This window comes from Diadema antillarum, unplaced genomic scaffold, assembly GCF_040938485.1.
Source record: "Diadema antillarum isolate AM-2024a unplaced genomic scaffold, OU_Dant_1.0 seq00000063_RagTag, whole genome shotgun sequence".
In the NCBI taxonomy this organism is placed as follows: domain Eukaryota; kingdom Metazoa; phylum Echinodermata; class Echinoidea; order Diadematoida; family Diadematidae; genus Diadema; species Diadema antillarum.
Genome location: NW_027271166.1, coordinates 922,254 through 946,338, shown reverse-complemented (window position 1 = coordinate 946,338; position 24,085 = coordinate 922,254). Strand labels below are relative to the sequence as shown.

The following is a 24,085-nucleotide window of genomic DNA, read 5'->3' as shown; positions in this document are numbered from 1 at the left end:
TAACGCCCAACAGAGAATCAAATTGTCCATCCATGCATTCTTGCAAACTAAATAATTTTCTGAAAACATATCGTACGTGGGAGGGGGGGGAGGGGTGGAGGGCATCTAGAAGGACATCATATCAAATTAAATATTTCACTACTGACATCGATGATATTTCCTGCCATTCTTGTAGAAAATTTGAATTTTATGAAACGAAGCATCCTCAAAAAAGTGCAAAACGTTTAAAAACATTTAAAACGTTTCGTTATGTCCTCTGTACACCGAAAATGGACTGCCACTCCACAAAATATACTCATAACACGTCCCGTCACCTGGTCGGACTTTTTGATTTCTTTCCACCGTGATAAGCTAGTTATCCTCATCTATAATTTCTATGAATCCTTACGAAAAGCTGTGAGAAGCCATTTATTGGGTGATAGTTTTACAGACAAGACAAGAAATTCAGATGTGAAACGCCCACCATAGAATCAATTGTCCATCCATGCATTCTTGCAGACTAAATAATTTTCTGAAAACATATCAAACGTGGAAGGAGGGGGGGGGAGGAGTTGAGGGCATCTAGAGGGACACCATATCCAATTAAATATTTCGTTACATCGATGATATTTCCTGCCATTCTTGTAGAAAATCTGAATTTTATGAAACGAAGCATCCTCAAAGAAGTGTAAAAATTTTGGGGCCACTTTCGGACTGCCATAAAAACAAAAATGAAAGTGCACCTACTGATGTATATATTTACTCGGAATTCTTCTACTTCTTAGAGACCTTTCTTTATTTTTTCGAGAATCTGTACTGCTTTAATACTGTGAATCCTCGTGTAGATTCTCAAGTTGCTATGGCGCAGATTACGTTCCGTTATGTCCTCTGTACACCGAAAATGGACTACCTCTCCACAAAATATACACAGGACACATCCCGCCACCTAGACGGACTTTTTGAATGTCTTTCCACCGCGAAGTGCTTGAATTTTCTTGGGTAAAAAAGCACGGACTGAAAAAAAAATGCATATCCACAGAAAAGTACCAATCGTATTGATCATCGCATCTTTTGCTTCCGTGGAACGAAATCAAGAAACAGAAGTAGCCTTCTCTGGAAGCCATGCACTAAACCGTCAGTATCATGGAAACGTTCCTATAGAATGCTTAATTGGCTTCGATGTATAGTACGCGGCGGTTTCAGTCAGTTATTTTTCCACTATCAAACTTGTAAATGACAGTCGTTTTTGGAAAAAAATTAAACAATAATTACAGTGATTGACGGAATTGTTACACACCATCGACATCATGTAGGCTGCATGTCTATACGTACTTGTTTATGTTCGTCTCTTCGTGTTTCTTGGTTTCCGCCGAGGTAACAAAGAAGATATCGTAAAACTCCGAAGGCCGTGAATCCTCAGAAGGGTCACATCGACCTCCACCACTGCATCCGGGAGTTGGTTCGGAAACAGCCGGAATGACCACGCCTTTGCTGCCATCATCTTCAAGTAGGCATGCTTCTCTTTCTAGCGTGGAGCAAATAGGAGTGTCTCTTTACAATAAAGATCCGTATTTCCTCAGGCAATCAAAGGAAACTTGCAGTATACAATATGCAAGCATCTCGTACATAATTTGTATAAGCGTGATTTCATGAATATATTTATATAAATTATTATGTACGTAATTAGGTGTACATATATATATATATATATATATATATACATTATATATATATATGTATATATATATATATATATATGTAGAGAGAGAGAGAGAGAGAGAGAGAGAGAGTGTTCCTGTCCCAAACGTACGCGATGCCTCAACGTCTGCTTCTAGTCCAATTTTTTCCACTTATACATGTATATGGTAATATGCTCACATTGAGTATATAAACAAAGAGGAAAACGAGGCGTAAAGGATATCATACAAGCAGGATATTAAAAGTCAGGGATCAGTTAATGGAAATTGACTGTAAAATATTACTCGGAGACGTATATTTGATTTTCTGATTTATGTTCAATCTCAACTTTAATGCAAACGTTTGGGGCTAGCACTGTCAATGAAGACAGAAATCTTTCATAGTATCATGCTTCATATTTCTAGAACGCAACTCAATGGTTTTAATCTATATGTTTTGTTTATGGTTTTATGTTTTCTGCTCTTTCCTTTAATTGCAAACTTTTAAGAGCACGTTATCTGTATTGAGTAATATTAATAGTATTGAGCAATATGAATACGAGAATAAACGAAAATGAGACTGTCAACATGCCGTTTGTTGAAACGTTACACAGTAGCATTTGAAAACATTCGTTTCCATGTAAAGGCCTCTTACGAAACAATGAAAACTCACAGTTTAAGGTACCTGCTATTGATAGCAATGCCGTTGTAGAAAGCGATACACCTCTGCCTATAATCATGATATTATCCAACATTTAATGATAGTGGTATAATAATGGTAGGCCCACTGGTAGAGCAGTGGCAACATTGAACAGGCTACCCTGGATATAATACTAAAAATAATTATATCACATCTGTATCTATATTTTGCCTGTGCTGATGCTTATTTTTTCTTCGAAATCAGTGCTAATATGAACGCTAATGAATTTTTCACGAAGCCAAAATACTGAATTAACAATAGACCTTCGTGTCTTCCCCTTATCTAAATAGTATGTGTTTTTCTTTCTGTTAATTCTTTGGTCTTTCCAATTAAATTAGAATGTATAGGTAAAATCTGCAGAACATGCAACACACACATACACACACACAAACACGCACATACTAGGTGTTGCAAAAAAGACTTCCCACTTTTGATCCTTAAAATTTCAAAAACTATATACATCAGATAACACTGACATTGATATGAGCAATAGCTGAATAGTGTACAATTTTGTTGGAGGCAATTTCAAAATGACAGCATGATTCAGTTTCATTAAAATAATCAAACATTAATTTTTCAGTCTAGGTTTCAGATTTTGCTCTATTTTCAACCCTCTGTACTAAACTTTAACTTTGCACAGACTTCGATTGGTGTGTGTGGGAGTGCGTAGTTGACACTCAGACAATGGTCCTGGACAATGAACAAGATTTGAACGCTCTATTATTTATTCATGAGAAATTCCACTTACACAGCTAGTCTTTATTCATTCTAAAATGTGGTGTATGCAAGCACGTGGAGACATGTGCTTACTTTTTCATGTGCATGCATTTCACCGTTTGCTAGGAATTTAGACTAGCAGTGCTCACGCAATCCATCATGAATAATTAATAAAATATTCACGTGTCTTGGAGCAGACCTTTGAACAGGTGGTATCCATGCAGGTCTATTGTTCAGGGTCATTGTAGGTACACACTCACATACACATCATTAAGCCCCGGTCACACAGCGCTTTACGGCTTAATCACGGCCAAAACCTGTCTAAAAGTGGTCTCCCGTGAAGCAGACGGTGGTGTTCGCGTTGAAGTCGAGTTGAAGACGAGCTACGGTCGATTTATAGACGTGGCAGGACGCGGGGAAAAATCGGAACGGCGTCGGACGCGGTAAAAAGTTTTGAACTGCTCAAAATTTTACTCCGCGGACAACCACGGGTGGCACAGGTGGTAAAGACGTGCAACACACGTGAAACACAAGTGATAATCCGTGTTCCGGCAGTGATTAAAACTTGGGGAGACGCGGTAAGACGCGAAAACTTAGCGGGCAGAGCACCGTCATCTGGCGAATGTTACGCGTTGGTATCACAGTAAATAGCGTGTGTTTAGCGGCTTATCACTGACAAATAGATTTTTCGGCGTACTTACACGTTGCTGGACGTGGTTAGCCGTGCTTAGGCAGTGCTTCAGCAGTGGAACAGCCGCCAACGACCATACCCCGTACAAACCACGTCCAAACCAAAATTGACCAAAAAATTACCACTTACGACCACGTCCACCAGATTTCCATAACTTTTTGTACGTGATTTAGACGTGGAGTGCTGTGTGACCGGGATATTAGTTCCTGTGTAAAGTTCAGATTTTCTACAGAGGGTTGAAATATGAACAGAATCTGGAACCTAACTGTGAAAGAAATCATGGATTTCATGAAACTGATCTAGGTTTTCTCCTTTCAAATCACCTTTAACTAAATTGTACACTATTCAAATATTACTCATACCAATGACAGTTTTATCTGCTATATAAATTTTAGATTGACTTACTTTTTTGTTTTCTAATGATGCTTAATTATCCCCCTTACATTTATATAGATAAGTACTTTTTGATCTAATCTCTATAAAGATGTGCTGGTGTACCTTGTTTGTGTACGTTTGTGTGTATTTTCTAGAATGGATGCATTTCATATTCATTACACAGCAACTACTTCTGTCTGTCAGTTCTCCGTAATAAAAGACCGCCGCACCTCTCAGGTCTGATATTTTTTCTCTGATCAAATGTCGTCTTTATTTAGCCATGCAAATCTGCCAGTGATAAAAAAAAACAGTAGGAACAAGTCCCATCGTTATCTTTTCTCGAACATGATTACTAAGACGAATTTGCATAGAGTCCAAGGTAGTTTAGATAGCTTGAAGCTTAGATGTTAAGCACAGGTTTAGTTGAGATTTGGTTTTCCAAATTTCTTTTTGATAATGATTTTTCTGAGGATGGGAAACCTCTTGAGAACTTACTAAAAGAACATGTAATTCTAGAAATAATTACAATTTTCTCCATGAAAATTGGTTTTGAAACGGCAAAGATATGCAAAATGGAGTAATCCTACGATAAAATCTGAGAACAAAATTTTATGAGGATGGCTTTCCTTTGCCCTGTATACCTCAGCCATTTCAAAATCGATTCTTCTCAAACAAAGTTTTAATTCTTCTTAGAATTATATCCTGTGTAACATTTCATCATGTTCATGATGTGGTTTATACGTATTTCGCTAAAACATTAAAAGCTAAACCCTTGATCCCCTCAACCAATAATATACCATCCCTTTAACTGACTACACAGTAAAAAGTAAGGCAAAATGTACAAAAATAAACAATTTTCGGAGGAACAAATAGATTTAAAAAAAAGCTTTACAGACATAAGTATAGACCTCAAAAAGAAAAGAATCATCCAAAATGGAAGAGGTTTTGAATAGAAGTACTGATTTATGATACCGGAAGACAGATTTGCAACAAAATTATGTAATACAGTAATTTACTCTTTCCAACCTGTTATTACACACACTTTGATACACACGAATCTTTGATGTATCCTGTAAGTACGGTATATACAATAATTCAGTACTATTACAAGGTTGTAAGAAATAAACGTTTCAATGATGTATAGATAAAGATAGTATGGCACCCAATATCAAGTGATAAGCATGCCAAATGTGGGCTTTAAATCTAAAATAACAATATACAATGTAATGCCAATGGTTACAGTTAAACATGATCTTAAAAAATCGTTTGCATAACGAAAGCGATGTTGAGAAAAATGATTTTACTGGTGAATGCGATCTGGCAATTCAACTCGATGTGATTTGTCCACAAAATTAGTAAATTGTATTCCTCTTTATACATGTATACAGGTCTTGGGTTTGACATTTTGTTGTTTGTCTTTGCTTTCAACCGATTGTGCAAGGGAAGTGACATACAAAAGTGTGAAGACTTCCGTATTTTTTTATAGGGGAGGTTGAGCTGTTCAACCCCGGAAGCGGCAGCGAAAAAATGCAACAAAACTCTATTATTGTTTTGGTTTGCTTGTCAGTCGATATATTTCGGAAGTGGCATTAGAAAGCGTTAAGCTCTTTTGTCTTGATTTTGATTTCCTTGTCAGTTAATTTTCTACTCAATAAACTGTCATCCAAAATGTCTTCCCCCTTCTCTCCTCAATATGAATCGACGTCCCTGTTCCCATAAACTGGGCCCCTCACTTTTCACAATGTACCGCCGGTATGACACATTAACTTACATTGCCAGTTCCATAAATGATAAGATAGTATGCAGAACATTCTTTTTTTTTTGCATAGGATGTTATTTAGATGCACCTTCATCGATCAACATCGAATCAATGAATTAATCAACGAGAAGGTAAAATAAACCAAGAATGTTATAAAATATTTGGTAGGAATTTTCTGGGTATGCATATTACAGAAAAACATTGGTCAAAACATCAAACATGGTCAATATAAGAATGCAGGAAAATAAAAATTTGAAGAGACATAGGTATGTAAATGAGACACAATTGAGAGGTGTATTTGTGATACCATTTTATTGTTTACTTGACGCACTTAATTCTGTGATCATGGGAAGAATTCAAAAGTTCTCCTTGATTTTTATACGATTATGGATTTGTTAATTGTACTTTAGCTTAAATTCAGTGGTTTGTCGTCCAAGAACAAGGCTGTGGACTTGACTATAGACAGAAACATCAATTGTCAGATGACGTTCCGTTTATATTTAACATACTTTGTATGCAGTGGAGTTGGATGTGTAGATACTTCTGTATAGACCTTTTTTTTTACCCAAATTTGGTTTGTTTGTTTTTTTTTCGTTGACGACCGTATATTGCAAAATTCAGTATTTATGCTTTCTTTTGTAAGTTTTGGAGTCAATTGGTTGGTACTCGAGGGCATTTGTGACATTTTTTTTCTAATATGTTCAGTGGAAGAAGAAAATGAAATGATTTACTGTCATGAAATCGAGAAGTTAGCCGACTTGTTAACATTAGTTACGTTGTACTCGTTCCTTCCTCACTCTTAGATCAATGCTTCGTGCGAGTTTTCTCTCGAAGTATTCATCACCAATATGGGTCCCTGTCAAAGCCTGGAGGCACAATGGCAAGTCTACCTGGCGGCAACAGCTCACTGGAATGATTTTTCCAACCAGATTCATGTCGTTAAACGCCTTGTGGAAAGCCATTTCTATGATCATATTCGTCTTGGCATCTTTAGTGTACTTCTCATCGGCAGCACTGTATGCAACGACAAGGTGGCTCGACACTCTGAGGATGTTTTCAATTGATTCCATCTGGGGAACTCCAAGTCTCTCGTCACATCCGTGTTCAAACACTTTCCACTCCGGATGTCTTTGGAAAATATCCCGTAACCTGGTGCGTACAAATGATGTAAGATGGTGAAAAACATGCATTTAAACTGTTCCAGGCTGGTGGTCTGAAAATCACTTTGCACTGCTAATGAGAACTTGTAAATCTAATCAAAATTTTGGGGCCACACCAGTTTTGCAGATCATGGAATTTCTTGATCTCCAGATTAGCAAACTGCTTATACCAGGAGAAAATTTGCAATTATTGCAGAAATGTCTAACTCCACAATGAACATCTCATAAACGCCAAAACCAATGAGAAAGTTAATTATAATTCCATAACATTTCTTGTTTTTTGAAAAGGCTGGTGTGGTTGAATAGAACATTCGAATGTGCCCGAACTATCAAACCCCATCTATGATTTCTATGAACCCTTACGAAAAATTGTGAGAAGCCGTTTATCAGAGGATAGTTTTTAGACAAGAGACTCAGATGTGTAACACCCATCCGAGTATCAAATTGTTCATCCATGCATTCTTGCAGACTATTTAATTGTCTGAAAACATATCAAACGTTGGGAGAGGGGGGGGGGGGGGTTAGGGCATCCAGAGGGACACCATGTCCAATTAGATATTTCATTACATCGATGATATTTCGTGCCATTCTTGTAGAAAATTTGAATTTTATGAAACGAAGCATCTTAAAAAAAAAGTGTAAAAATTTTGGACTGCCATAAAACAAAAATGAAAGTGCACCTATATACTAATGCATATATTTTCTCAGAATACTTCTAGTTCTTAGAGACCTTTCTCTATTTTTTTCCGAAATTCTGTAATGCTTTAATACTGTGTATATAACCTCATGTAGATTCTTAAGTTGCTATGGCGCAGATTACGTTCCGTTATGTCCTCTGTACGCCGAAAATGGACTACCACTCCACAAAATATACACATGACACATCCCGCCACCTGGACGGACTTTTTGAATGTCTTTCCACCGTGAAAAGCATCTTTCGCTTCCGTGGAACAAAATCAAGAAGCAGAAGTACTGGAAGTTATGGAAGCGACTAAACCGTCAGTATCATGGAAACGTTCCTACAGAATTCTTAACTGGCATCGATGTAAATGTAAGCGGCGGTTTCAGTCAGATTTTGTTTCACTAAACTTGTTAATGATAGTCGTTTTCGACAAAAAAGAAGAAGAATACAACAGTCACAGTAAGTGACGGAATTTTTAGACATCATCTACATCAAGTAGACATATTATGTCTATACGGGTGCACGTCATGAGACAGACACCCACGAGACAATAAAGCCCACGACTCATACAGCCCATGAGTTCGGCACTAAGCAAACAAGGCCCACGAGACCGACACATTGAACCCCATTTTGTATCTGTCGAATTCGTCGGCTGTCTTTACCTAGTGTCGGTCTCATGGGCTTTATTTTCATAGTGTCGAACTCGTGGGCTGTAGGACTCTTGGGCTGTACGACTCACGGGTGTCGGTCTTGTAGGATGACCCCCTTAATACGTACCTGTCTATGTTCGCCCGTTTGTATTCTTTGTTTCCTTCGAGGCAACAAAGAAGATGTCGTAAAACTGTGACGGCCGTAAATCCTCAGAAGAATCACCTCGACCTCCACTTCCGCATCCAGAAGTTAGTTCGGAAACTGACGGAATGACCACGCCTTTGCTGCCATCACCTTCCAGGCATGCTTCTCTTTCTAGCGTGGAGCAGATAGGAGTTTCATTTCACCATCAAGATCAGTATTTCCTGAGGCAATCGAAGGTAACTTATAGTATTTCTATATGCAAACATTATGTACGTAGATATATGTGTAAGCTTGATTTTATGAAAATAATTGTATATTCAAATAACGTGAATATATGATTATATGGTCATACATACAAGGTATATATGTATCAATGATATAATATAATCTATATACACACCGTATATATATATATATATATATATATATATACAAATAATCATACATGCATATATTATTGAGTAAAGATAAAAAGAGGAAAGCAAGGCGTCCCTGGGCCCTTTTGCACCAAAAAAAAAAAAAACCAACAACAACAAACAATGTAATACAAGCTAAATAAGTCAGGGATCAGCTAATGGGAATTGACTGTAAAATACTATTCAGAGACCTTTCTTTAATTTTCTGACGTGTGTTTGATCTCAACTTTATGCAACGAGGCCATTTTTTGTGCTTTTTTTAGAGCTCGTTATCTGTATTGAGGATCGGTCAGAATATGAATACCAGAATAAACGAGAAATGAGACTGTCACCATGCCATCTATTGCAACGTTACACAGTAGCAGTAAAAAAAAATATGTGTTTGCTTGTAGGCTTTTCAGTGACTGAACAATGAAGACTCACAGTTTTTAAGTTTGATACCTGTTGTTGATGACAATGGCGTCGTAGAGATTTCGCGTGAAACTGAGACGCACACTTTAATTATAATCATGATAATAATTATCCTACACCCAATGATCGTGCCATAAGTGGTAGAGCAGTGGATAGAGTTCTATTATTAACAATTAACAAATTGCTTGGATACAATGTGGGATCGAATCTACATACCCTCACGTTCTTCTTTTCCAAGAATTGATCCAGTTCCTGTGTGTGTTTAGAAACATTATAAGCAATATTCAATATCAACTTTCATTGGGGGAAAATATTGGCAAATACTCCAGACAAAAATGTAAATATTCAAGGGTTACAAAATGAGTAACACGCAAAGACAATATATACAGCAATTTGATTCTTGGAATTATCATTATTTCTAGCACGAAAATCATCATAAGCTTTCGATTTGGATTTCCTACATTCTTGCTTAGTGTAATGTTTATGATTTTATGTTGTCTGCTCTTTTCCTTTCTGTCCTTTAGTGATTGAATTATGAGTGCATAGACCATGTAGATGTTGTTGTCACTTGAAATTAAAGGCACAGTTTTATGCATTTTATTTGGTTTGCTAACTACAAAATGAGGTCAAGTTTTTTTTTTAAAGAATATTTTATTCTTCATCAATGGAAACAAAATATAAAAATAAATTTATACGAAATTCTCCGGACCAATTTCATAATCCTTTACATCAATGAATACAAAACTGATACCAAAACTTTACATCAGTTTAACATGTTTTGATACACTCTGGTACATTTTTTTTTTCACAATCCATATACACAATCCATATATAAACGTCTCTTATTTTCTAGTTTTACATTACTAATTCCTCAATCTCTTAACAATTTTATTCTTTCATTACATAATAAATTCTATTAACTGAATCACTTACCCAAAAAAAATTTCTTTTCAGCTTTCATTCAATCCAACCTAAAATATCAGTATCCATTGATTGAAGTTCATTGTTAAAAAGAAAAAAACATAACAACCCCCCTCGCAACCCCCCCCCGACCACTCTATACCCCGTCCATTCTTCCTCTTACTACCCCACCCCATCCCCCCTCCCCCTTCCAAAACCCCCATCAAAACAAAACCTCAAAGGCAACTGAAACCTGTGTGTCCTGACTTACATTATTACACATAATACGAGTGCGTGGAAAAGGCATTTCCTGGTGGATGTGCAGCAGACCCTACTCTATGAAATAAACGCAAAACAAATTCTCAATTCTTTTTCCAGTTTTCCCACTTTTGTAAATGTATTGACAACGTATTACGTATAACTGCAAATTTTTCTTCTTCTAACATATCCTGCTCTATAGACCTTTTAATGAAATATTCCGTTGGGGGTGTCTTATTTTTCCTTCCTAAAAAAAGCAATTTCTTCACCAAAATTATAACATGGTTAACTAAGTTTGAATTGATTAATCAATCTTGATGGAAGGGCTTGACTGGTTAAACTGTAGGCCTAAAGTGCCGTGCACAAAATGTTGTGTTGACTAGGACACATTTATCCATATTATCATAGTATTTACATGTATTATATATATATATATATATATATATATATATATATATATATATATATGTGTGTGTGTGTGTGTGTGTGTGTGTGTATGTGTGTGTGTGTGTGCATATACGTTCTTCTTCGAAATTGGAGATTATTGTATGTATGTATAATCTCACATCAAACCTTACGTTTAATGAGCCAATCAGCTGCTCCTTTCTGTCCCAAAATTTTGATGGCGGCTATCAGGCCTTCCAAGGCTTGACGCTCATCTTCACCTTGCCGATATGTCCGGAGTATTTCGTAATACTGCATGATTATGTCTTTTTCGTTGCGGTATATTATCGGGCCAATTTGCTCTTCCTTTATTCCGAGCCGTAGTGCCAGCTTACGTTGTTGCTGAGGTTGTGCAGATAGCCTCTCACTCAAATCATACAACACAAGGTCACTGAGGGGTCTGTATGGAGAAGAACATGCATTTGAGTGCACTTCATAAGAACTATCGTGATATAAGACATAAAAAAATGATCTATGGCCCTGACCGGTAAGGCCTCCTTGACGGAATTATTAGTCATTACATTTGTGTTGCCAAATGGTGATAACTGGCAATCACACATTCTGTTGATTCTTCAGACTTTGTAAGACCAGTACCAAACCGTCACTGGTCTTTAACTCTAGTACTTTGTTTTTGGAGACGCAACAAGCATTAAGAATACAAAAGGCCTAAAATCTTATTTCATTTCTTTCTGAAAACGCGTATGCCTTCCAATCAAATCTATAGCTCATTTATCATTCCACTACATTGCAATAAGTTTTGCTTTTATCACTGAATAATTGCTATTGACGATATTTTGAGGTAAGAAGTTATGTTTGAACAATCTTAAAAGAAATTGGACAAAATATGAGAAGACAAAACCTGAAATAGAAACTGAATTAGTACTGTAAACGCTACCTTCATGAATATGATTCAATTCTATACTCTTCTATATTTCATACAGTAATGGTATCATGAGCTTAACAAGTAGTTGTTTCATTATCTTTCATCATTTTCCATTATCTCTTGATAAAGCTGTATGAAACACGGGGTTATAGGTTTCAATGTTTGTTGGTGTAGCATACGTGCACACACCCACATATACGTGTTTAGGATGAGAAAAAAAACTGATAAAAAGATCATTCACAACAAATTTAGAAAATCGACATTGCACTAGGTGATTTCTCAATTTTAGGAGAAGATTTAAGCTTCAGGTATTTTACTTGGTGGGGGGGGGGGGACATCGGAGATCTGAATGCGTTTGGAGCTTGATTTATTTCAGTGCTTATAGACTGCAACCTTGACGATGCGAAAAGTTCTGAAAAAAAAGCACATAAAAAGGGGAATTGAAACCCATAATTACAATTGTTCATCAATGCAGCAGTTAGATAGTGGAGGTGCACCAAATACTACGTAATGACTGTGGGTGGTTTACAGTTTTTATTGTTACTAGCCGTGCTAGTGTTCTATCAGTTTTCTTTATATACTATCAGTTTTTATTGTTACTCTAGTGTTCTGTCAGTGTCAGCATGTGAAGCATAATAGATAAGCAAAAATCCAGGAAATGTTTATAATTTTACGGGAGGAGGGGGTGGTGGTTTCTTACTCAATATTCTCTCTTCCTGGCTGAGGACCGGCATTAGACTGACGGCAAAGTGGAGCCGCTCGTGCTTCAGAGCCCTTCGACCAAGGAGCTACAGATGAAGCTCCCTGCTCCGACTGTGGGATTAATAAGTCAGGTGCGGTGTTTGGACTACTCTTTGATGGGGAATGTGCCACCTGCTGTACCAACAAGAAATCATTCGCAGTCAGTGAACTCCTGTTTTGTATGACTTGTGGGTTTTACAAATTTTTCATGTCGGTCTCGTGGGCCATACGACTTATGGGTGTCAGTCTCGTGGAATTGCCCATAATATTTATGCCCATTATCACCTCTGATGGCAACTACACGTAAAACATTGAATTATTGGTGTTTATTAACGTCGATGAAGGGAAAATTGTCAAATCATAAAATATAGGTTACAGTATGAGGGTTATGATAATCGATTCAGATAGTGAATGAAATAATGATAGAGTGCTATTCAAAGACTTATCAACAATTAATAAATAGATCGCTGGCGGCCAGATGAAAGAAAAAGTACATCTGTGAATCCACTTGGAATTAAACCACTACATTACCACTCTTCGTACAGATAGGTACTGCTATATGTTGCAAATAGTTCAGTCCTTGTATGTATGCGGAGATACCGCCCATCCAAAAAGGTGTACTGCATACCATTTTAACCATAAAGCTAAATGTTTAAATGCATACAGTGTACGAACATCGTTAAGGACGATCCTTTTTCCCGACTTGTACAGAATGTATACAAATTTCAAAGATTCAGATACTTTAACGATACACTGGTATGCCAAATAGGTAACAATTTACATGTGCAAATTAGGTGAAGTAATGATGCCAGGTCAACATACCCTTCTGCAATAATTGGCACGTACAATTTCTGTTCATTCTTTAAAAAAAGCAAAACAAAAACAATCGATAATTAATTAATGGTATTGATTTCTATTTGCACACCTGATTTATATTTCGATGAAATTTTAGAATGCGATGACTATAGGGGTATGAATTAAAGAAGGCCATTCGCATTTTCGCGATTTTAAGGAAGCGTGCACGATCACTATTTCTAGTCTTAAAATACTTCTAGAAAATTTAAAGATAAAGGTTGTCTACGATTTTGGATCCAATCAGCATTCAGTTTAATAAGCAGTCAAGAGAGTAATGACAATTCTTGAGGAACAGTAAAACAAGTGGGGCAGAGATGATGATGAAAGTATGTGCCATCTATCGCATGTCTCTACATGCATTATTTTCTCTATACAGTATAGCAACGCTGGGTTCTAACCGTCAATGTTAAGCATTATTAAGCCGTATAACATCATTATTCGGGAACTTACTGAAGTGTCGTCTTGGTTATCAATATTGGTAGCCGGACATCGAGGTGGTCGCTGAGATTCTACTGAATATTGAGTCGGATGAACGTCATTACATGGTGCTGCTATAGAAGTTCCGTGGTTGTTGTTGGCAGCTGCAGAACAGTCCTCTGGTTTGGGGCAAAATACATCATGGCTCATACCAACGTTTCCTTTCATGGGCATATGAAAATATACCAAGAAAGTGAGACCATTAAAAATTTTACAGGATAGCATCGCGGGAAAATCTGCTAATGAAAATACCTGCCTATTTTCTACTTATGATAACATGACAACAGTTTCCCCCACAGTTATAACCGCCAAGTTCCTTTTTGACTTTTGACACAATAAGTAACCTAAATCTACCATGTCCTTTATCTGTTTGTGACGATAAGCTTGCCATAGTTATTCTTTCTAACATAACGCTTGGATTTTATGTGTTGCGTTATCACTGTGGACCGCATACGTTTTATACCGAATCCTTTAAAATCTTCACTGAAGTTTAACTGAAATTCAGTGTAATTTGATGATTGATACAGTCAATGAGCGTATACTACTTCTGCAACTTAGACTGATATTGATATAGGTTCCTTGCGGTTTAGGAGAAAATATGAAGTAACAATAAAGAATTAAAATACACGCGACGAATTTGACTGCACGCATCCAAGACAAGTGTCAGATGAAAATTTACATTAATTATGTGGTATTTATCATATTTTGCGTTTTCCTTTTTTTGAACGATTTACCGATGCAAAAGGTTATACCTTTTAACGATAAACTAAAAAGCGGGATACATTGTATAATCAGATAGATTTCAGAGCGTGCAGCTTCGGTATCTGAACAACAACACCGACAATGCATTCTGAAAAAAAAAAAACTCGTGCATAGCTTCAATATTTTTCCTGTTTCTTATTGTTCCATAAATCATAACCTCAACAAGTAGCTGAATGCGTGAATTGTCAAATACAACAAATAAGAGAACTAATACAGTCTTGTGAAATGTAAGGAATCTAAAGAGGCATGGCTTGTAAGGTGTAGATTCCAAGAAGCTATAATTTGAAGTAAATTCTTTCATGAATTTTACGCTTCTCAAGAATGACAAATTATGAAGTGGTAAAATACACATAAAATGCTCAGCAAAATAAAGAAAATCCGTACAGATATGATCAATTCATAGAAGGAAGATTTTGATTTCAGGCTTTAATATATCAAAAATACTGATTGCATTGGTTCTTAGTAAAGATCATTACGGAAATTGCGTCTTATGGAAATTATTTGATTTTAGGAAAGGCATAGCAGAGAGAGGGTGATGACAATAATCTATTTTTTGTATCATATTCTAAAAATATTCATAAATAATTGTTATTCTTCACGAAAATCGATGAAAACATGTTTCGAAGGTTAGCTTTATTTAACTGACGTACATAAATGATCCAATGTTGAATCCCAGAACAGGGGTAGATAGCGATTCGTGACCGGATTCACCAAACGCAATCCCCCCTCCCCCTATACAATCACATGTCGGAATTAATTTGTCGACATGGTACTATTTTTAGTATTGATATTTTGATAGTGATATGTTAATTTATAGGCCGTTTTTCATCTACGTCAACATCGGTACGTCATTCTACAGCTCAGCCGGATAATTTACTCAAGCTCTACCAGGGTTTATCTTTACAAAACAACTGTGATCACTTGTTTAGATCATCCCGGTCTTACGTATGTTCACGTCAGCAAACTCTAATATCAAGTCTGCTACTTTGTTGAGATTTGAATCCTTGACACTGTCCATTAGATGGTTGTTTCCTTGTTGGTACAAGTTGTTTGTTGACATGGTTGAAGCGCCTGTGCCATCATCTTCTTGAGCCATCCTGACAAGTAGGGTAGATTTGGCGGGTAAAAATAAGAAACGGTTTATTATTATTATTATTATTATTACGAAAGGGGTCATTCGCAAAGTCTGTTTTCTTGCCTGCAGTAGCAATTAATGAAGTATAAAGCGTTTTGATAGAAAACAGAGTGGGACAAGGTATGATCTGCAAAGCAAAAGGTGATGAATTAGAACAAAGCGGACTAATTATTTCACGAAAATAAAAACCCACTGTCAACCCTTCAAGTGCAATCCGTTATCCGTCGCCAGTTGACATTCCTATGCAGAAACAAATTCGAAGATACAATATGATAACTTTGACATCACCATGTAAGGGGAAAAACAATATGCAGTTACATGGAATAGTAAAGATACGTACTCATATCTCCATTGATATTGCTCCAAACTCTACACGTATAGTACTTTAATATGTGACATTCTGTTAAATGAGACGATTATGTTATCATGTCACGAATGCGTAGGGCGATATGTGGGAAATATTAAGAGAATCTTACAAAATTTTACTTTTTAAAAAAGTGCACATTTCTTCGACTTGTCACTGATTTATTTCAAGGGTAACATTATTCCACCTGCCTTCTGCAAGAGGGAAGTTGTGCGTTATTTTTTTTTTTTGTAATGCGAGAACAGTGAAAATTATTTTCTTTATATCATTGTTAACTTATGACATAACAAGCTGAAGTAGTCTTCTCATCCAGCAGTCATAGAGCATAAACTTGTAAAAATCAGAACTTTGAACGGATTGTCTGATTTTCCTCAAACTCTCACTGATGTGTTCTACAAATATTGTTGCATTCACTCAATCCACAGGCTATGAAGGTGACCTGAATTGTCCTTTAACGCAGGAATAAGAATATGACATCTCGGTAAAACCGTTGATTGAACTGATAATGTGAAAGGCGACATTAGCCACCTCAAACGTGGTATATATGGGCAAGTCCAAGATGATGTCCCCTCAGATGCTCAAAATTCATCTTGATTTAATCAAATGTTATTGATATCATGTTGTAGTCAAAGAGTTCCAGCAAAGAAAATATTCAATTATGCAAATTTATGCAAGAAATATGGCCTTAATTTGCATAAATTAAAAACAAACCTTACGTGTGGGACAAATTAAAAATATTCATCTAAAATCAGTTGAATGTGTCCTTGACCTAGTTCCTTTATGGACATGGCCCCTGTATAAGCTATTATGATATCCAATTGGTGAGACAAGGTCAGCACATTAATTATGCAAATTATGCACTTTCCCAGAACGAAGTGTCCCATACGTAAGGATTTGAGTATGTTTTTTGTTATTTTTCTGAAGATTTCTAACATTGACCAATCATACTTTAGGAAGTTCTAATTTATTCATTTTAACTCCAGACTGGCAAAACTAAATGTGGAAATTTAATTAGTCCTTCATCTTATTTATAACTAATTAAAGTTTGCTTACGTATGGGACATTACATGCAAAGTGAATGGGAAAACTGCCTTTTAACATGGATGCTATATGTCCTTAAATTTGTTTGGTTAATGGTTATCTGTGCCCCTACACTGAAGGATATATGTATATATCTGCCTCTCCTACTCAGTTGACCTCAGGGAAAGTGTAAGAACAGCATAATTGAGTCATTCTATGATTAAGAAAGGAAAATAAGAATATTCATTTATACTAGTATTTTCTTATTTTCACTACAGGCTGTGAGGCTGGTCTTCAATAAACATTCCTCCTTTTAACATTTTGATATTGGACATTTTGTTGATTCAGTTCTCATTTTCAACTGTACCTCTCTACAAAATGACTTTTCCAAGAGAATGGGATTCTCTGAGTGTCATTTTAGGTGCAGTACACTGTTCAGCATGTACTACTGGCTGTACAGCCTCAAAAGGGAAATCAAAACAATTGTGCTTGTGGCGCCCATCAATGACAACATTACAGGTCTTACTGAAAAGAAAAATCACTTGAGGTGACAGCACGTAACTTTGTCATTACTGATAGCAGAGGAAAAACCCTATGAGAATATTTTTTATTTTGATATTTTTGATATTTCAACTGCACACCCCTTAGAATAATTATGTCATGACTTATCAAGGTTATGAACATAATTTCTGAAAATAATGTAAAATGAAGACTATAGTTTACATTTGCTATAAACCACAATATCAATGCTGGTTCTGTGGTTGGAGTGCTAAAAACACAAATTACAGAAACAAATAGGGAATTCAATTTTCTTTTCCATTTTGTGTTTGAAGAGACAGATGTGGTCGGAGACACCTTCATCAACTCATACTTACTTTGTACCCCATATCTACACAATTATCAACATGCATTGCAATCTGGTAGTGTATGATCAAATGAGGTTAGTAGAATTTATCAAAATTGTAAGTTTCAGATCAGTGAGTTACTTAAGTGTTTCAATTCCAGAATTACATTTTCTCTTAAGATTTGAAAGTTCAAATATAATATTTTCTGTATCACTACACAAGCATGTTGTACATACTTATACATGTACAAAGTAACACAAATGTTGTCGTCTTTGGTTTCATGGACCTGAAGCCAAGCAATTTGAAGAAAAAAAAAAAGCCAGCATTGGTACATACATTCTTCTATCTCTTTGGTCTACCACTGCTTTTAAAATCTAAAAGTTTCATTAAAATTTGATTGATTTTGCACAAGCTAAAATCCACATGGCAAAACATGATGATTACAGAGCAAAATGAAGTACTCTTGTTGTTGTTGTGTTTTGTGCTGCATTTCAAACAATTATAAAGCTCTGTAAAAACTTAGTCAACTTGCAAGGTAAGCCTAGAGCTACTGAAAGTACCCACTTCAAACTGTATTAGCAAATTACATTGCACATGACATTTGATTTTAAAGTTGAAATTATCAAGACTACAAATTAGTCATGGTACATGTCCATGTATGCTGTATCAAGGTCGCAAGCTAGAATTCGCACATTTTTTATTTTCATTTGATAAAAAATATTGACCAGAGTATTACAAATGGGCTCGAAATAGAGTGTCAGTAACTGTATCTGTATATGTAGACATCATGAGGACAGTGTTAATGCATGACGGAATCCAAACTAAGACATTTAATTGTAAATTGGTAATTACTTTTATTTGTCTTATTTTAGCTTTTGTTAGGTACCTGAACCGGGAAAGTACCCACTTAGAAGTCTATTTCATTTGTTACATGTTGTAGTATGATTTGTGGAACTGAATATGACACTATCGGGAAATTTAAAGCCATTCCCATGAATGCACTTGTGCACTAAAGACAAATGTCCCATACGTAAGTTGAGCCATGTCCCATACGTAAAGTGTACTTTCGTTAATTAAACCAACATCATGAAAATATGCTTTATTCTTTTGCAGTGAAACTTTGCTGAAAGATACTTCAGTATTGTACCTTTCTTCACTTCTAAACTTGATCAGTAAGGTACTTTCAGAGAATTTTCAATTCAAACTTTATTTTGAAAAATCCAGTTTTTCTCTGGTCCCATACGTAAGTTGCCATATTTTTTTTTAATAAAGTAATTAACCCAAGGTCAAATGACATCAAACTTGAACACAATATTTTTCTCAGGGATACCAGTCCTCCTGATGACAAACAGTAAAATCCAAGTGCTCCTTCATTACTTTTCAGAGGTTTGAAATCTCTGAATGTCCCACACATAAGGTGCGCGATATCTTCGACTTGCACATATCTATTTGAAATCCAATCACCGATAACGTTGTTTCATGTTTAAGATGGCATCCTCTCAAGTATTTTTTCAGTGATTTTCAGCGACAAATTTTCTCTCAAGCAATCAGATGCCATGACTTTAAACAGTAGCTTAAAGCAGATGTCCGTGATTGATTAGTTTCAATTATGAAACGCTGCCCAGATCTTATTGGGTTTTTAATTACTTCACTGCAAAACTTCATAATATATTCTGGGCAAGTCCAAGATAACGCGCGTGTTACGTATGGGACATTCAGAGACTTTTATGACCTGAAAAAATAGTGTTAATGGCCTTTGATCATATTAAACTTTATCATGGTGATTGATATTTAGGAGAAGTATAATCATGTAAGAAAAAGGAGAAAAATGATTTTGACAATTATATTGTAGAAGAGAAAATATGTGCCGTTACGTATGGGACCAGAAAAATTTTGTTTTTTTGAACATTTTTTTTCAACCTCAAAACTCTCTGAAAGTATTTCATTCTACAACTTGTAACTCACTGTGATGAAAGTCACAACACTCAAGATTATCAGAGGTAAGTTTCAAGTCATGAGGCAAAAAACACCAATTACAGGTTCTAATAAAAAGACAGACATGACGTGTTACGTATGGGACAGTTACGTATATGGGACACTTTGTCCCCCGTTCGTTTAGTGTGTGGAGAACCATGTTTATGGGTAGCTTGCATAATTATTGAGTAAAATCAGTTACAACTACTCAAATACTCATCCAGATTGTTAAGTAAACAATATTCCCCAAATATTTACCATCATAATCATATTTAATCATATTTTATAATTCTTATGACCAACCTGAGTATGCATGCCCTTTGTCCCCCATTTGTTTAGTGTGTGGAGAACCATGTTTATGGGTATTTTGCGTAATTATTGAAGTAGAATCAGTTGAAATTACTCAAATACTGATCCAGATTGTCAAGAGAATCAATATTCCCCAAATATTTATCATCATAATCATATTCAATCATATTTTATATTTTTATGACCAACCTGAGTATGCATGCCCTGTATTTTTATCAGGATAGTTACTCCTTGAAATTGAAAAGTAAAGTGTTTACTTCCAGTGATGAAGGGCAGTTTGCCATTCAGTTTCAATAAAAAAAAATGGCACAAGAAATATTAATATTTGCAAATATGCAATACCTGCTGCGTTGAACCCCAGTGATCAAGTAGATATGTCTGTCTAGCAATCAGGTTGTTGATTTGAGTCACACTTCAGTATGTATACCCATGATTTTTTTTTTCGTCGTGGCTACTACTAAAAACTGTAAACTGAATAACTGCGATATCCAGAAATGTGCTGTCCTAATAAAAGGTGGGTCACATTTTCCATTAGGACCACTTCGTTTTACTTTGTATTTGTTTGTTTTTGTTTTTTTTAATATCTCAGCCATTTCACATTGGATCTTCATCAAATAAACTTTGAATTCCTCTAGTCTTAGAATTGCACGTTCTTTAATGATTCATATAAGTAGTTTCCAATAATCTTGTAAAATGTTGAAAACTGAATCCCCATTTCTACGAAAACTATACTATCCCTTTAATGCTGATTTTCATTGTGTATTTTGGCATCTCCCCCTCCCCCTTTCTGAAAATTGTTCAGGCAAGTACATGTATTGTTTCAAGTGTCTATTTTAACTCAAAAGTACATATTGTAGCTGCAAAGTTTGGATGCTTTCTGTAGGATGATTGACGATTTGTGTACTGAGAGACCTTTCCAGCTAGCTACATGCATTCACATGCAATAAGTATGAGGATGTCCCATACGTAACGCATCTGTCCAATTCGTAACATTATTTAATTGCCTAATAAAAAGCATTTCTTTTACTATTTTTTCTTCTTTCTGTGGCATTTAACTTCTTTAAACAATAAATCAGAACTTCCCAAAAGGGCATTCAAATAACCTTAGAAATTTCAGAAAAAACCTAAAAAAATGACCTCAATTTGTTAAGGGACATCTCATTATAGGACACATGCTAATTTGCATAATCATTTGCATAATCCCTAAATTTTCATACCAAGTGAAACTATTTGATGTTGATGTCCACATATTAATCAACTAAAATTTGCTTTCCTTTAAATAAATATGATGTTTTATAAATGTCCCATACGTAACGCTGTACATATTTTACATTTATGGAAATTAAGCCCTTGAAATTTGTATAAATTGACATTATATCATATTTTCCTCCCTGGAAAGCAAAACTTCAACTCATAAGCTTCAAAATGATACCAAACATGTCAATATTCAGGAAAGATGAAATTTTGCCTTCGGAGGGGACCTTATCTTGGACTTTAATACCCGTCTATAATAACTCCTTCTCGACCATTATGCACGTGCACATGTATTGCAGGACTTAAATTTAACTTTGGACAGTGGTTTACATAGTATTTCTTTCCTGCTATATTTTCAGGAAACTTTCGGTACAGAGTTCATGGAGAAATTCATTCATGTGAAAGTTTGCAAAATATCTAGATGTCATCTATAAACTTTAATTTACAGGTGTACAGGCCTACCTTCGAAAAATACTAACATAAAAAAGTGTTTCTTTGATATTAGTCTCTATGCATGGTGTTCAACTTCGTTCCTTATGAATACTGAAATATCCACATAAGAATCTACCTGTCAAGTTCTCAAAGGCACACTCTCAGATATATCGAAAAATAATATTGTAGGCCTATATATAACCCCAAATCCAAAACTTAATCCTTATCTTTACTCTAACCTCATCACTAACCCGTATTTTAATTTTGGCCGGGGGCTATTGTTTTCGAGGAATAATTGCCCTGATACGTATTTAAAGATATACTTTTATATCAATGTTATTTCTAATTGGGTAGAAATGCTAAAACACTGTGACGCTGCTTTAAGTCAAGTCATGGTTTTGCAAAGCCGCCTGCTTTCCAACACAAATCAGCTTGCATATCTATTGTCACGAACCACACCAGTAGTGGGTGGTAGAAGGCTTTACGGTGCACCACGTATTCTTTCTGGAGTATGTTAGTGGCCCTGAAAAGGGCCTACCCAATCCCGACGTTTCGGCAAGCATGTTCTCGCCGTTCTCAAGGGAATTGAGAACGGCGAGAACATGCTTGCCGAAACGTCGGGATTGGGTAGGCCCTTTTCAGGGCCACTCACATACCCCAGAAAGAATACGTGGTGCACCGTAAAGCCTTCTATCACCCAACGTTCTACCTCCACGGAAGCCTTCAAAGAAATCACGCCAGTAGTGCGTTGAACTGGAAAGCTATAAATAGAAGACGCTGCAATCGGGGGAAAACCAAGCAGAATGGAAACCAACAGGCGGTGATCACAGCGGAATAATGGCGATCTATCGCAGCTTTTGAAATCGTGTTCAGATATGTTCATGGTAGGCCTACATGATACAGATGTTTCTACCGTTGGCAAAGCACAGTGTCAAAATAAATGTACCGAACGAAAAATGATGGAAAACATTCCCTGACACAGAGGAGAACGTACGTTATATGCGGTACATGAGAATACTGTCCGAAATTCCCAAGCCTATCGTACGCCATGTATACAATATATTCCGTTTCCACACCAGCAATGTGCATACATGCATGCAGTTGAGATCCGAAGGTGCAAATCAACGCATAAGAATATGCATATAGTCTCAAGGAGAAAGGTTCAAGTCATTTCATGTACAATCACTCAAGGCTCCACAAATACATGAAAAACAACTGGGCATAGGGTACACACTTTGCAGTTCAAGGGCTTTGCACGTACTGCAGGAGTAACAAAGTAATGTTTACCTGAAATTGTACGAAGAGTGGGTTCACATTCGGTCTGCCAGGTGCTCCCGTCATAGAATGATTCCACACTGCATTGAGTCTCGCAATGATGCGATATCGATCGAGCTGTGGAGGGCGTGCGCACACGTTTGTCTATTATATCCCATTCAATTACATGCTTTACTGCTGCCACTGCTTTTCTGCACAATCAATGTCTCCCCATGAAAAAAAAAAAAAAAAAAAACAACAACACTGGATCCAGAGTTGTATGTTTTTGTGTAATAATTATACAAACATGTGTACATAATAAGTGTGTGTGTGTATATATATTATGTGCAATATTAACATAGCATAAAGCCAGGGAACAAAGTACAATACTCTATAGAGGAAGAGGGAAAACAAAATTAGAGAATATATTAATTTCGTATAAGCCAAGGCCCCGTTAACTTTGCTATGATAATCATAATAAATACAAAATGTGATGTGTTTTTCAGCAGTAGCAGTGAAAATTGCTATCAGACATAACGTATTACACTTACGGAGCATGCGCTGACAGCTATCTAACATGATAAAACAACCGTCATCATAAACGAATCATCGTACATTGACAATAATTCACTGTATAAATGAATGCTATGTAAGTTGAACAAAAGACTTGTAAATGTCGCATATCTTGGGATGTGAAATCCCCGATGGCTGTTTTACCCCTTTCGAGGTATAAAATTACGGTGAAATGTTAACAAAGCAATATATTTATGATAAAATTACTGTTCGGTAACTTATGAAACGAAGAAACAGAAAGTTT

The 24,085-nt window shown here is 36.1% G+C and overlaps 1 protein-coding gene across 1 annotated transcript; it reads right to left on the bottom strand.

The window, feature by feature from the left end:
* Nucleotides 1-5,712: 5,712 nt before the first annotated feature.
* On the bottom strand, nucleotides 5,713-23,364 carry LOC139725864 (uncharacterized). The gene is made up of 9 exons (XM_071636941.1): nucleotides 23,302-23,364; nucleotides 15,627-15,778; nucleotides 13,893-14,038; nucleotides 12,547-12,722; nucleotides 11,098-11,363; nucleotides 9,578-9,613; nucleotides 8,524-8,705; nucleotides 7,915-7,997; nucleotides 5,713-7,046 (listed from the first exon to the last, which is right to left on the bottom strand). The coding sequence occupies exons 2-9, from the start codon at nucleotides 15,775-15,777 to the stop codon at nucleotides 6,665-6,667; spliced, it is 1,422 nt and encodes a 473-aa protein (XP_071493042.1). The 5' UTR covers nucleotide 15,778; nucleotides 23,302-23,364; the 3' UTR covers nucleotides 5,713-6,664.
* Nucleotides 23,365-24,085: the final 721 nt, after the last annotated feature.

What these genes read in the sequence shown, in the direction of transcription:
- LOC139725864 (XM_071636941.1), bottom strand. Translation starts at nt 15,777, where the DNA reads ATGGCTCAAGAAGATGATGGCACAGGCGCTTCAACCATGTCAACAAAC. An exon ending in CCAGGAAGAGAGAATATTGA is followed by an intron (nt 11,364 to 12,546) that starts GTAAGAAACCAC and finishes TTCTCCATACAG; the next exon opens with ACCCCTCAGTGACCTTGTGT. An exon ending in TGGAAAAGAAGAACGTGAGG is followed by an intron (nt 8,706 to 9,577) that starts GTATGTAGATTC and finishes GCTCCACGCTAG; the next exon opens with AAAGAGAAGCATGCCTGGAA.